At 33.3% G+C, this 16,524-nt stretch overlaps 1 protein-coding gene across 5 annotated transcripts in view; it reads left to right on the top strand.

Annotated features, from left to right (window-relative positions):
• sgip1a (SH3GL interacting endocytic adaptor 1a) overlaps positions 1–16,524 on the top strand; it is a 152,085-nt gene that overhangs the window by 84,501 nt on the left and 51,060 nt on the right. For all 5 annotated transcript variants that reach the window (XM_056460021.1, XM_056460023.1, XM_056460022.1 and 2 more), the window contains 5 exons: positions 8,617–8,680; positions 12,377–12,401; positions 14,635–14,697; positions 14,829–14,886; positions 15,855–16,033. In XM_056460021.1, the coding sequence (XP_056315996.1) occupies positions 8,617–8,680; positions 12,377–12,401; positions 14,635–14,697; positions 14,829–14,886; positions 15,855–16,033 (389 nt within the window). The remainder of the gene's footprint in view (positions 1–8,616; positions 8,681–12,376; positions 12,402–14,634; positions 14,698–14,828; positions 14,887–15,854; positions 16,034–16,524) is intronic.

The raw sequence follows: 16,524 nt of genomic DNA, 5'->3' as shown, positions 1-16,524 counted from the left end.
AGCATGTTACTAGCATGATTCTAGAATGAATTAGCATGTTATTAGCATGATTCTAGCATGAATTAGCATGTTACTAGCATGAATTAGCATGTTATTAGCATGATTCTAGCATGAATTAGCATGTTATTAGCATGATTCTAGCATGAATTAGCATGTTACTAGCATGATTCTAGCATGAATTAGCATGTTATTAGCATGATTCTAGCATGAATTAGCATGTTTCTAGCATGAATTAGCATGTTGTTAGCATGATTCTAGCATGAATTAGCATGATTCTAGCATGAATTAGCATGTTTCTAGCATGAATTAGCATGTTGTTAGCATTATTCTAGCATGAATTAGCATGATTCTAGCATGAATTAGCATGTTTCTAGCATGAATTAGCATGTAACTAGCATGATTCTAGCATTAATTAGCATGTAACTAGCATGTTACTAGCATGATTCTAGCATGAGTCAGCTTGTTTCTAGCATGAATTAGCATGTTGTTAGCATGATTCTAGCATGAATTAGCATGTTACTAGCATGACTAGCATGTCACTATCGTGTTGCTAGCACCTTTCTAGCAAGATTAGCATGTCAGTAGGAAGTTTAAACTGTTAGCATGTGTTAGAATAGCTAGTCACAGTCTCTGGGACAGTTGCTAGGGTGCTGAAATTGGTTGCTAGGGAGTGGCTAGTAAGTTTAAAGGTAATCAGTGATTGGCTGCTGGCTAGACTGAGTTGAATGAGGCCAGACTCTAGTCTGTAGGACAGTCTGATGCAGAGTTATGAGCTCACAAAGGTTGATCCAATGTTAAGTAAATGGGAGTCTTTTACAATGGAAGTCTATGGGACAGTTGCTAGGGTGCTGTAAGTGGTTGCTAGGGAGTGGCTAGTAAGTTAAAAAGTCATCAGTTATTGGCTGCTGGCTAGACTGAGTTAAATGAGTCCAGTTAGAAGTCTGTAGGACAGTCTGATGCAGAGTTATGAGCTCACAAAGTTTGACCCAATGTTAAGTCAATGGGACTTTTGGGTTTTTTCTGGGTCGTTTTTCGGAAAACCCAAGGTCGGATCAGTTAGAAAAGATATAGCAACCCGAGTCAGACCAGTTCGAAGGTTTGACGAAAGTTTGAAGTATGTAGCTTGAAAGGCCTAGGAGGAGATACACTTAGAAATTAGTCTCAGAAGAATAAGAAGAAGAAGAAGAAGAAGAAGAAGAACTAGATATTAAAGTTTGAGGACAAACTTTATGGTGGCTTGAAAAGCCGAGTCTGAATTAGCATGTTACTAGCATGAATTAGCAAGTAACTAGCATGATTCTAGCATGAATTAGCATGTTACTAGCATGTTTCTAGCACGAGTTAGCATGTTACTAGCATGTTTCTAGCATGAATTAGCATATTACTAGCATGATTCTAGCATGAATTAGCATGTTACTAGCATGTTTCTAGCATGAATTAGCATGTTACTAGCATGTTTCTAGCATGAATTAGCATGTTACTAGCATATTATTAGCATGATTCTAGCATGAATTAGCATGTTTCTAGCATGAATTAGCATGTTATTAGCATGATTCTAGCATGAATTAGCATGTTACTAGCATGATTCTAGCATGAATTAGCATGTTACTAGCATGATTCTAGCACGAATTAGCATGTTACTAGCATGTTTCTAGCACGAATTAGCATGTTACTAGCATGTTTCTAGCATGATTTAGCATGTTATTAGCATGATTCTAGCATGAATTAGCATGTTTCTAGCATGAATTAGCATGTTACTAGCATGATTCTAGCATAAATTAGCATGTTACTAGCATGATTCTAGCATGAATTAGCATGTTTCTAGCATGAATTAGCATGTTACTAGCATGATTCTAGCATGAATTAGCATGTTACTAGCATTATTCTAGCATGAATTAGCATGTTATTAGCATGATTCTAGCATGAATTAGCATGTTACTAGCATGATTCTAGCATGAATTAGCATGTTACTAGCATGATTCTAGCATGAATTAGCATGTTACTAGCATGATTCTAGCATGAATTAGCATGTTACTAGCATGATTCTAGCATGGATTAGCATGTAACTAGCATGATTCTAGCATGAATTAGCATGTTACTAGCATGTTTCTAGCATGAATTAGCATGTTATTAGCATGATTCTAGCATGAATTAGCATGTTACTAGCATGATTCTAGCATGAATTAGCATGTTACTAGCATGTTTCTAGCATGAATTAGCATGTTACTAGCATGATTCTAGCATGAATTAGCATGATTCTAGCATGTTTCTAGCATTAATTAGCATGTTACTAGCATGTTTCTAGCTTGAATTAGCATGTTATTAGCATGATTCTAGCATGAATTAGCATGTTACTAGCATGTTTCTAGCATTAATTAGCATGTTACTAGCATGTTTCTAGCATGAATTAGCATGTTATTAGCATGATTCTAGCATGAATTAGCATGTTACTAGCATGTTTCTAGCATTAATTAGCATGTTACTAGCATGTTTCTAGCATGAATTAGCATGTTATTAGCATGATTCTAGCATGAATTAGCATGTTTCTAGCATGAATTAGCATGTTATTAGCATGATTCTAGCATGAATTAGCATGTTACTAGCATGTTTCTAGCATGAATTAGCATGTTACTAGCATGATTCTAGCATGAATTAGCATGTTACTAGCATGATTCTAGCATGAATTAGCATTTTACTAGCATGATTCTAGCATGAATTAGCATGTTACTAGCATGATTCTAGCATGGATTAGCATGTTACTAGCATGTTTCTAGCATGAATTAGCATGTTACTAGCATGTTTCTAGCATTAATTAGCATGTTACTAGCATGATTCTAGCATGAATTAGCATGTTACTAGCATGATTCTAGCATGAATTAGCATGTTACTAGCATGATTCTAGCATGAATTAGCATGTTACTAGCATGTTTCTAGCATGAATTAGCATGTTACTAGCATGATTCTAGGATGAATTAGCATGTTACTAGCATGTTTCTAGCATTAATTAGCATGTTACTAGCATGTTTCTAGCATGGATTAGCATGTTATTAGCATGATTCTAGCATGGATTAGCATGTTATTAGCATGATTCTAGCATGAATTAGCATGTTTCTAGCATGAATTAGCATGTTATTAGCATGATTCTAGCACGAATTAGCATGTTACTAGCATGATTCTAGCATGAATTAGCATGTTACTAGCATGTTTCTAGCATGAATTAGCATGTTACTAGCATGATTCTAGCATGAATTAGCATGTTACTAGCATGATTCTAGCATGAATTAGCATTTTACTAGCATGATTCTAGCATGAATTAGCATGTTACTAGCATGATTCTAGCATGGATTAGCATGTTACTAGCATGTTTCTAGCATGAATTAGCATGTTACTAGCATGTTTCTAGCATGAATTAGCATGTTACTAGCATGACTCTAGCATGAATTAGCATGTTATTAGCATGATTCTAGCATGAATTAGCATGTTACTAGCATGATTCTAGCATGAATTAGCATGTTATTAGCATGATTCTAGCATGAATTAGCATGTTACTAGCATGATTCTAGCATGAATTAGCATGTTATTAGCATGATTCTAGCATGAATTAGCATGTTACTAGCATGATTCTAGCATGTTACTAGCATGTTTCTAGCATGAATTAGCATGTTATTAGCATGTTTCTAGCATGAATTAGCATGATTCTAGCATGAATTAGCATGTTTCTAGCATGAATTAGCATGTAACTAGCATGATTCTAGCATTAATTAGCATGTAACTAGCATGTTTCTAGCATGATTCTAGCATGAGTCAGCTTGTTTCTAGCATGAATTAGCATGTTGTTAGCATGATTCTAGCATGAATTAGCATGTTACTAGCATGACTAGCATGTCACTATCGTGTTGCTAGCACCTTTCTAGCAAGATTAGCATGTCAGTAGGATGTTAAAACTGTTAGCGTGTGTTAGAATAGCTAGTCACAGTCTCTGGGACAGTTGCTAGGGTGCTGAAATTGGTTGCTAGGGAGTGGCTAGTAAGTTTAAAGGTAATCAGTGATTGGCTGCTGGCTAGACTGAGTTGAATGAGGCCAGACTCTAGTCTGTAGGACAGTCTGATGCAGAGTTATGAGCTCACAAAGGTTGATCCAATGTTAAGTAAATGGGAGTCTTTTACAATGGAAGTCTATGGGACAGTTGCTAGGGTGCTGTAAGTGGTTGCTAGGGAGTGACTAGTAAGTTAAAAAGTCATCAGTTATTGGCTGCTGGCTAGACTGAGTTAAATGAGTCCAGTTAGGAGTCTGTAGGACAGTCTGATGCAGAGTTATGAGCTCACAAAGTTTGACCCAATGTTAAGTCAATGGGACTTTTGGGATTTTTCTGGGTCGTTTTTCGGAAAACCCAAGGTCGGATCAGTTAGAAAAGATATAGCAACCCGAGTCAGACCAGTTTGAAGGTTTGACGAAAGTTTGAAGTATGTAGCTTGAAAGGCCTAGGAGGAGATACACTTAGAAATTAGTCTCAGAAGAAGAAGAAGAAGAAGAAGAAGAAGAAGAAGAAGAAGAACTAGATTATTAAAGTTTGAGGACAAACTTTGAGGCTGGCTTGTGAAAGTCTGTCGGTAATAGTTTATTTAGTTTAAAACCGTTTTAAAAAGTGTGAATAGATAGATAGATAGATAGATAGATAGATAGATAGATAGATAGATAGATAGATAGATAGATAGATAGATAGATAGATAGATAGATAGATAGATAGATAGAACGATTAGCATGGCATTAGCATGATTCTACCATGAATTAGCATGTTATTAGCATGATTCTAGCATGAATTAGCATGTTACTAGCATGATTCTAGCATGAATTAGCATGTTACTAGCATGACTCTAGCATGAATTAGCATGTTACTAGCATGATTCTAGCATGAATTAGCATGTTACTAGCATGATTCTAGCATGAATTAGCATGTACTAGCATGATTCTAGCATAAATTAGCATCGTTTTAGCATGAATTAGATAGATAGATAGATAGATAGATAGATAGATAAAACAGTTTATAGATAGATAGATAGATAAAACAGTTGATAGATAGATAGATAGATAGATAGATAGATAGATAGATAGATAGATAGATAGATAGATAGATAGATAGATAGATAGATAGATAGATAGATAGATAAAACAGTTTATAGATAGATAGATAGATAGATAGATAGATAGATAGATAGATAGATAGATAGATAGATAGATAGATAGATAGATAGATAGATAGATAGATAGATAGATAGATAGATAGATAGAAACAGTTTAAAGATGGATGGATGGATGGATGGATGGATGGATGGATAGATAAAAACAGTTTATAGATAGATAGATAGATAGATAGATAGATAGATAGATAGATAGATAGATAGATAGATAGATAGATAGATAGATAGATAGATAGATAGATAGATAGATAGATAGATAGATAGATAAAACAGTTTATAGATAGATAGATAGATAGATAGATAGATAGATAGATAGATAGATAGATAGATAGATAGATAGATAGATAGATAGATAGATAGATAGATAGATAAAACAGTTTATAGATAGATAGATAGATAGATAGATAGATAGATAGATAGATAGATAGATAGATAGATAGATAGATAGATAGATAGATAGATAGATAGATAGATAGATAGATAGATAGATAGATAGATAGATAGATAGATAGATAGATAGATAGATAGATAAAGCTCACCCATAACTATTACAGTCTGATGGAGAGCTATGAAGTCACAAAGTTTGATCTAATGTTAAGTCAATGACAGTCTTTTGCAATGGAAGTCTATGGGACAGTTGTTGCTAGGGTGCAGTATCTGGTAGTTAGGGTGTGGCTAGAAAGTTAAAAGCTCATCAGTGATTGGCAGTTTGGTAGTCTGAGTTAAATGAGCTTAGCCATTAGTCTGTATGACAGTCTGATGCAGAGTTTTGAGCTCTCAGAGTTTGATTCAATGTTAAGTCAATGGCAGTCTTTTGCAATGGAAGTCTATGGGACAGTTTCTAGGGTCCAAAAGTGGTTGCTAGGGTAGTGGCTAGAAAGTTTAAAGGTGATCAGTCATTGGCAGATTGATAATCTGAGTTAAATGAGCCCAGTTAGAAGTCTGTGCGACAGTCTGACGCAGAGTTATGAGCTCACAAAGTTTGATCCTATGTTAAGTCTATGGGATTTTTTCGGTGGTCCCGGGACGTTTTTCGGAAAACCGAAAGTCGGATCAGTCGGAAAAGATATAGCAACGCGAGTCAGAATAGTTTGGAGGTCTGGTGCGAGTTTGGTGGTCATAGCTCGAAAGCTCTAGGAGGAGATAGTCTTGCAAATTTAGTCTCAGAAGAATAAAAAAAAAAAATAAAATAATAAGTTTAGAAAGGATAACAGTAGGTTGGCTTTGACAAGCCAGCCTAATAATAAGTTTAAGATAGATAACAATATGCTGGCTTTTCAAGCCACCATAATAATAATAAGTTTAAGATAGATAACAGTATGCTGGCTTTTCAAGCCACCATAATAATAAGTTTAAGATAGATAACAATATGCTGGCTTTTCAAGCCACCATAATAATAAGTTTAAGATAGATAACAGTATGCTGGCTTTTCAAGCCACCATAATTAACAGCAGAGAGTTGTAAGAAAGAAATTGATGCATGTCTAAAAGCATTTGCAATTTGTTGGAAGGAGTGAGAAACTGATACTATGATGTGCACAAATGACTAATTGTTTTGAGAAATGCGTTAACTGTTGTGCAAATGTAAATAGTGTGAGAAATGCACTAAAGTGACTGAGAAAAACTGTAAATATAAAACTAATGTAATAATAATAATAATAATAATAATAATAATAATAAAAGAAAGCTTCAGATACAGTATATTAGAAGGGTTTTAAAATGGATGTGATATAGTATAAATGTGATAAGTTTGATCTAGCATTATGCATATTACCCCTGTCATAAGGACACACTTCAAACATTTTTTGCTTGTTTCTCTTCGATTTTAGCTCTTTACATTAGGTTCACGATTTTCTCACGATTCTGTAGATGTAAAATAAAGGTTAATGTGAGTAGGCTATTATTATTATTATTGTTGTTATTATTGTTAATTCTCAAACCTATGGTAAAACAGCGATAATGATATTGGACATATGTTTTGGCCTAATCATTACATTTAGACAGAAATGACATTTTTGAGTAAATTATACCTTATAAATACAGTATGTGACACTTTCTACACCATTTGGTGGAGTATGTATATATATATATATATATATATATATACAGTTAAAGTCAGAATTATTTGCCCCCCTGTTTAGTTCTTTCCCCAATTTCTGTTTAACGAAGAAAAGATTTTTTTCAACACATTTCTAAACATAATAGTTTTAATAACTCATCTCTAATAACTGATTTGTTTTATCTTTGCCATGATGACAGTAAATAATATTTGACTAGACATTTTTCAAGACACTTCTATACAGCTTAAAGTGACATTTAAAGGCTTAACTAGGTTAATTAGGTTAACTAGGCAGGTTAGGGTAATTAGGCAAGTTATTGTATAATGATGGTTTGTTCTGTAGACTATTAAAAAATAATATAGCTTGAAGGGGCTAATGATTTTGACCTTAAAATGGTTTTTAAAAAATTAAAAACTGCTTTTATTCTAGTCGAAATGAAACAATTAAGACTTTTCCAGAAGAAAAAATATTATCAGACATACTGTGAAAATTTCCTTGCTCTGTTAAACATCATTTGGAAAATATTTAAAAAATAAAATAAAAAACAAAAGCGGGCTAATAATTGTGACATCAACTGTATATACAATATAAAACATGAAGACTTGCGTGACAGTGTTTACGCTTCTCTCCTGACCTTGATAATATAATTGGCTGAATCGTAGAAACCTGAATTAAGATCATGTGTATGGTTCAATCTTTTTTTGATGAATCGTGCAGCCCTACTGTACAGTTTAACTGTAATAGAGTAAAAGTTTATAATATGAACTTTGTAAAATTGTTACTTTGTAAACATTTCAAGCAAGTTTAAATCATCCAGACTCAATATTTCATTTCTGTCTTAGTTGAATATTTATGCATGATTGTATGTATTATTTATTATTAAAGTACAGTCCCCTAATGTCCGCAATCATTTAAAAAATAGTGAATTATTTGTCATGGAGTGAAATCATAATATACATTGCATAAAAATGAAATATTGTGATGTCAGTGTTTTCCAGAATCCAGTATTTAACAAGACTGAATGAATTTTTACCTTGTGAATTTGTTAAATGCTAATCCTTTATATCTCTGATCTTGTTGATGCTGAAATCAATTTCGAACCAGCAGTCGAGAGTGTGATTCAATAATGGATTCAGTTCATTCTTTGATCTAAAATGTCATAGGACTATGGACACAAGCCACTCAAACTGTCTCTTTTTTCCAATCATCAACTCACTTATGTTCACACACTTTAACACGCACATACACACCCTTCAGTTCATGCTATGTGTGTGTCTATGAAGCTATACTCTGTTTGTTTGACACTGTTTTTTTAGCCACAGTAAATCAGAGCACTAATAATCTCTCTGTTCTTCACAGGATTGAAAAAACGCACCAGGAAGGCCTTCGGGATACGGAAGAAAGAAAAGGACACTGACTCTACGTAGGTTTCACTTATTTATATACCAGTGTTTACCATATCAATATAAAAGTGTTGTATATTTGATATGCTAAAATTTTTTAAGGCCTTGGTTATGAACATGATCAAAACTTTGCAGAAAATCTATCACATGCCTCGTTGTCTGATTGTGAGACTTTCAGATCGTGATACACATTTTTTAAAGTGACAGTAAACAGAGTCTTCTAGAGTTCTGAAGTATTAAAAGATGATTTGTTTATAGTGTAAAGATGAAAGCCTTTTTATGTTGTTATATGTAATGTAGACTGTTTAAAAACCTTAATAAGAGTGTTAGGATTATGAGATAAGAGCAACTTTTGTACATGTTAAGTGTATGCATTTGTAAGTGTCAAACAACAAGTTGCAATGAGGAAAGAATCTCACGTTGCATTATATGTGTTGCTCCACAATATAAACTATACACTTTTCTGTGGTACATTTGTTTGACTGCAGTTTCTAGGAAAAATCAATGCTGTGGGGCAGTATGGCATCAACAACAAGTTTTTTCCTGCAAATTATATTTACAGGAATATATTATATAAGAATAAAGGATTTTTTTGTGCAGTTCTTTGCACAACACCAGATAAACACCACAAAACAAATGAAGGATGTCTATTTCAATTTCAATATATTTTATCTCACAACAAGGGACAGTGTACATTAATCAACATTCCTCAAGGACGTAAATGTACCCAAATTAGCCCAAAGACTAGATTTCATTGTTAGTGCCTAGATGTTAAATGGCTTTAGCAATATAAAAACAAACTTAAACTACAAACAAAACTCAAATAGATAACAAAAAACAACAATAACAATGAACCTAGTGTTCTCAATGTTTGATTTGTTTACAATGTCTGTGTTTTGTAATCGAATATATTTGCATCACCTGATAATCTGTCACCAGTAGGGATGTAACGATTCACCTGACTCACGATTTGATACGATTCACGATGCTAATCTCACAATACGATTTAGTCACCATTTTTTAAACAAAATTATTTGAAACAAATTTGAGGTGAAAAGTCCTTTCATTTTTCTTAAATACTGCATATTTTTTTTGCAAAATAATAAATTTTCTGCCATAACTAAATTGCTATTTTAAAACAAATTCAAAAAAAAAAAAAAAGAATAATACAAACTAAATAAGACTCATTAATATAAACAACTAAAACTGTGACTGTGCTGGGATTTTACATTTTTAAAAAGAAAAATCAGAATATCTCTGTTTTCTGGCTTTGCACATTTAAAATGTTCCCTCCTGAAAAAAAAATCTTTCAGTGGGGACTGAGATGACTGGTGTGGAGAGGTAAGCCTTTCCTAAACCAGAGAGCAGTGTGTACAGAAGTGGTCAAGAGACCCTCTGCTCCAAGGGACTGGCCACTGGCATAAAATACTGATTATAAAATTACTAATTATGTAGTAGGATAGAGACAGGAGTTGAACATGATTATGAAGGTGAATAATTAATATTACTTGTAGAATTAATTAGTTAAAATATCTATGTGATACACTTAAGAATAGATAATCTTGGAAAAAAAAAATGAATATTCAATAATACTAAGCAAATTATTAAAATATGCATAAACTAATTTGAAAAGGAGAGGGTAAAAATAGTCGAATACCCCCTGCTGTAACAGAACAACCTCCTCTTTCAGTCTGAAAAACATCTTTCGCTATGAAAACACTGATGCACCGTGTGATCTCCGCGTAGCACTTATTACAGCAAGCGGAGCAGTAAATCATCCGGTCCATGTGGTTTGGCTTCTTAATAGTTTTTTTTGCATATAGGTCTCTGTGACAGTAGTTTTCACTGTACTGATGGTTTATGTGCATTATATTTGTTCTTCTGTTAGAGTAAATCAAATGTGTCAATTACAAGGCCTGCGCGCCAAATGCGGCCCTTCAAGACATTTAATCAGGCACGACAACAAGTTTTGGTGCTGAAGTTCAAGTGGCCCGCGCTGGCTTTAAATATTAGGTCTGTGACCATTACAATATTGAGACGCCGGTGGTGCGGTTGCGCTTCACCTTGCTCTCTAATTAAGACGTTAGCAAAATGTTACGCTAAATGTAAACAAGCTAAAATATTTCTGAGACTCGTACATTGGCAAAATACGCAAAGTGGACAGAGAATATTGACAATTTCAATTAAGGTGGGAAATATTTATTCATATATTACAAGTGTCCTTTGAAGCAAAATAATCGAAATAATACAATTTCTTACCATTTATTTTTTATATAGGCTACCATTTATCTATTGTAGCCCACTAATAAATATATTGCTTTAATTTTTTATTTCAGTTGTAGGCATCGACAGTTGGCAGCGATCATTTCATGATTAGGCTGCCTTTTTAAAGCTAAAAGAACAACACAATATCAGAATCCATCTGTTGCTTGTTACAATGTGGTAAATCAGTTGTTGGCTTTTTGTTTTATTATCAGTTTTTCTGAAAATGAAATTGTTTTTAAAGTAGACTTCTGTTCTATGCTAGCCTACTGTACTGTTTTATGCTTATATTGGTTAGAGACCTTATTTCGTGTTTTGATAAAGATAAAAGCTGCTGTGACACAAATGTGGTCCAAATTAAATATAAAACCTTGCTATTTTGATAAATGTGGTTTAATAAAGTGTAAGAGATGTTATACAGTTGTTATTACACTTTTATTTCATCCAATAAATACATTTTAAAAAATGTACATGTACGGCCCCTGACTTTATTCTCAACACTCAGTGTGGCCCTTACCAAGTTTGAATTTGACACTCTTGGTGTAAGTAAATGTCTTTTTGCAGTATTTACACAGTTTGTGTTTTGTCTGATTTGTTCAACATTTCTACCAGTTTGGATGATCACATTTGAATCTATTTTCAACCGGCTTCGAATTGTTACCTCCCTATTCACCAGACAACTTATCTGGTGTGGTGTACAAGAAAGACATTTAGCTCAAACGTACAACAAAACTTATGATAAGCAACACATTTTAGATTCCCAAAAATATAGACTCCCTTTTGTGGATATGTTGTCTAAAATGTGCAACAACATGTACCCAGAGCAACAAATTTTATGTGTCACAAAAATGTAGGCTAAAACACGCGTTCAATGAACTTGGGCTGTATTATTGGGCGATATAGAGTGATAAATGATATATATATATATGTGTTTTTTATGTAAATAGTCTGCTAGGCTGTCATAAACATCTTCTTAATTTACATCACCAACAATCAGAATTTCATCTTTTGTGGATTTGAAAAAAAATCTGAAAGATATGGGCTCTATATTCTTACTCTATATTCTTACTGTGTGTGTGCCAAAACGGCAAATTTAACTCAACAAAAACATATCCAAATTTTCTGTAAAACACTCTAGCTTCAAAATAAGAGTCAGGCTTTGCATAGTAAATAATCTTTTCTCTCATTCAATCAACATGATGTAGTTCCATGCTATGTATTTGCTTCAGGGTGTAAAAAGGCTGCAGATGATGCTTGTATTTCATTTATTTATTTATTTGAGAGTGTGTCAGTTTGGAGCTCAACACACAGGTGTTTCTGTCCCTCTGAGCAGAGCCTGGCTAATTGCGTCTGTGCATGAGTTGAGAGAAAAGAGAGGCTTGCATGTTAAGTGGGTATTAAAGACCTCTCTGTCTCTCTCTTTGTCTCTTTTGTTTTTTTTCTCCTGTTTTTAGGGGGTCACCAGACAGAGATGGTGGAGTAAGTACCTCTTAACTGTAGCATCCTTTCAAGAGCCAAATTTACTATAATTTGTATTTTGGAATTTGAATCAATATTTTAATTAGTGCTGGCAAAGTTGATTCATTAACATATGCAGTTAATTAAATATGTTAAGAATTAAGTGCATACGTGTACTGTTCAGTTCATTCATTTCATTCAATTCATTGAGATTTTGGGGAACTGACTGAATAAAATATTCAGAGCTAATTGCAGCTCTTTAGAGCTGCTGCACATGCACACACACACGCACGCACGCACGCACGCACGCATGCACGCACATAAAAGACCACTCATTTCTCAATAAATAAAGAAAAACATTTCCCTAAACAACTTATCCATAATATAACTGGATAATGAAATAACCGTTTAATTTCTCCGGGTTCTCCGGTTTCCCCCACAAATCCAAAGACATGTGGTATAGGTGAATTGGGTAGGCTAAATTGCCCGCAGTGTATGTCTGTAAATGGGTGTGTATAGATGTTTCCCAGTGATGAGTAGCAGCTGGAAGGGCATCCGCTGCGTAAAAACATATGCTGGATAATTTGGCGGTTCATTCTGCTGTGGCGACCCTGGATTAATAAAGGGACTAAGCCGAAAAGAAAATGAATGAATGAATGAATGACAAATTATATCAAAATATATATGTAAATATATTTCTTTTTTATATTTTTGTATTTTTGTTCTGTATGCGTGTGTATTTATACAAATATAAACATAAATATACACTGCACATGGATGTATTATGTAAATACAAACTTTTATCTTGGATGCAGTTTGACAGCACTAGTATTAACATTCATTCATTTATTTTCTTTCGGCTTAGACTCTATTTCAAGGGTTGCCACAGCGCAATGATCCGCCAGCTATTCCAGAATATGTTTTATGCAGCAGATAATGACGGATGATTTATGCAGCTAGCGACCTTCTAGCTGCAATCCAGTACTGGGAAACACCAATACACTCTCACATTCATATATGCACTTGTGCACTATGGCCAATTTAGTTTGTTCAATTCACCTATACCGCATGTCTTTGGACTGTGGGGTAAAACGAAGCACTCAGAAGAAACCCACACCAACCCGGGGAGAACATGCAAACTCCACACAGAAATGCCTTCTGACCAGCCAGGACTCAAACCAGCGACCTCCTTGCTGTGAGGCAACAGTGCTAACCACTGAGCCACTGTGCCACCCTAGTATTACCATTATTAAGTTAATGCAAAAGAGAAGTGTTTAGCCCATTAGTCTACAGTTGTAATTTAAATATTGTCTAGAAAATAAGTTGCCAGGCTAGTAGTTTTTTGTCTTAACCGCATTATTATTACATAAAAAACACAGATAATTCACACGTCTGCATAAGCTGTATAATTTAAGAAAGAAATTATGTAAAATAGGCAGTTTGTGGCTGTAAAAAAGACAGCATTAGAAATAAGCATTAAGTTCCCCTCACTCCTCCACAAATAAATCATTTAAAATTAGCAGTATTCAGAACAGAAATTATAGCATTCACTATAAAAAACATTCATAATAAATGTCAAGCCTAAACAACGTGTAAAGCAAAAGTAAAACAAGGGGTGTGTGTGGAAAATGTGCTACACAAACACTCTCATGTTGTGCGTAAATGTGTGTGCTTTGAGCATGTTATGCTTGTTTGATGATAATTGCGTTATGTAAGAAGCTTTGTGTCAGTCCCTCCAGGATTTTGCGAATCCAATGTTTCTTGAGATAAAAAAGGAGAAAAGATTTTTGAAGTATTTTTATAGCAACACACAAGAATTGAATCAAATAATTTTGTCACAAAATCAGTAATATTATACCACCGATATTTAAAAGAAACTGCTACAATATCCTGGAGCGACTTGTCACAGCACATTTGAAATGCTATAAAATGTGAATTATGTTTTAGGAAGTATGTTAAATGCTTGTACAAAAGTTCATTAAAACAAATTATGTCTTTTTTTTTCTGTATTATGGACGATCTTGACACAAGGAACCCCAAGAGATTGAATCGGTATACTTACTCTATAGATAGCATAGTCTTGTAGAGAAAAGTCTAACATTGCAGCTTGTAGCTGAAAGTCTAACTTTATACTCAATACTCAATAAACGCCTGTAGATTCCTGGAGTGACACCCCTAAATATACCAAAATCATATAAATATGATCTCAATAGAATTGAATCTGAGTTATGATGTTGTGTTTTGATTTGCTCAGTCACAGAAAAAGACCAATGGGGCTCCAAATGGCTTCTACGGGGAGATTGACTGGGACAGATATGTAAGTACATCTTTCAAGAGCCTGGTCATTTTCAGCAAAATGTAAATGACAGTTCAAGCCTATTACATTTTATTTTTGTTTAATTTAGATAAACTGTAATAAAGATTGACACCGGTTCTTTTCTTTTGCAGAACTCACCTGAATTAGATGATGAAGGATACAGCATCAGGCCAGATGAGGAAGAGGGAGATATCTTTTTATTGAGCCATGGCATAGAATCAATGACTTTATTTAATATTCAGTAATTGTAAAAATATTATAATTTTTTTTGGCAATGAAAAAACAAGGGTGTGATGTAACGGAAATCCAACCAGTGTGTCTTTGATGTTTGATTTGCAACAGATTTTTTTAAGAATTATTCAGCTGTAATGGCCACTATCTAAACATTATTATCAATTCTGCTAGGAAGCAAATTTTAAACAATAAATAAATGTCTCTAAAACAGTTTTAAGTATTATATTATATTATATTATATTATATTATATTATATTATATTATATTATATTATATTATATTATATTATATTATATTATATTATATTATATTATATTATAATAAATTATATTAAATTATATTATATTATATTATATTATATTAAATTATATTATTTTATATTATAATATATTATATTATATTATATTATATTATATTATATTATATTATATTATATTAAATTATATTAAATTATATTATATTATATTATATTATATTATATTATATTATATTATATTATATTATATTATATTATATTATATTATATTATATTAATTATATTATATTATATTATATTATATTATATCATATTTTTGGGGTTTCAAACCTTAAATTGTTCAGCTTTTATTTAATTGGAAAACCACAGTTTAGACAACCATAGTAAAACCATAAAAACCTGTTTTTTGCAATACTTTTGTTAAAAACAGATTTATTCTAAACGCCATTGCATTCTTTCAGTTTTAGATTTAATAATAACAATAAAACCAACCAACAGATAAGAACCAGTTTTAAAATACTCACCAGCACAAACTGAACTCGCACTTGATGTGTGGCAAGTGTTAATTTTAGTCAATTGTTTTTGTCTTTCCTGACTAAGGTTTGTAAAAATGTACACAGTGTTGCAATCCTGACAATTAACAACTGACCCCTTAACAGCCCTCCACCAGTCTCCAAAGAGAAGACTCACTTTTTCTCGTCCAGCGAGTCTGAAGAAGAGGAGGATCACCGCAAAAAATTTAAGATCAAAATCAAACCCCTGCCAGCAGACGCTAGCTTTGCGGCTCCCTCGGTAGATGAATTAAAAGCCTCCATAGGCAACATAGCTCTGTCTCCCTCGCCTCTGGTGAGTCCAGCCAATGTTAATCACGCATTACACATCTCATGTCATTTCCTATCCCTTTTCTTTCTGCTTAATTGGACATCCCTTACACAAAAATAATAATGCTAATAAATTACACTGAGAATGTTTATTTTAATAGGAGTGAGCCTATTAGCTTAAAGTCACATTAATAGTTAATATTAGTTAAAATCACACACTATTTTAAGTTCTCGATCAAATTTTTTGTGTGTTACAAAATAAAATTGACCCTAAGTTGTGGAAAACATCACAAATCAGACCAGATTCTGTTTGATGTTTTTCACATTCATAGCAAGTGTTTTAACAATTCAGAGCCATGTATGGGTGAATGCCAAAATGCAATAGACCCTTTTCACATTGCCAGGTCTCTCAGTAGTGGAAGCCATCATAGGTGGGTAAACTTAAAGCACAGTGAATCGGAAAGTACAACAAATATTTTTTTACAATCCTGTTTGCTGAAATAATAAAAGAAAAAC

The sequence above is a fragment of the Danio aesculapii genome, chromosome 6 (genome assembly GCF_903798145.1).
Source record: "Danio aesculapii chromosome 6, fDanAes4.1, whole genome shotgun sequence".
In the NCBI taxonomy this organism is placed as follows: Eukaryota; Metazoa; Chordata; class Actinopteri; order Cypriniformes; family Danionidae; genus Danio; species Danio aesculapii.
Note: the sequence above shows the minus strand (reverse complement) of the source record. Positions and strands in the feature narration are given on the sequence as shown.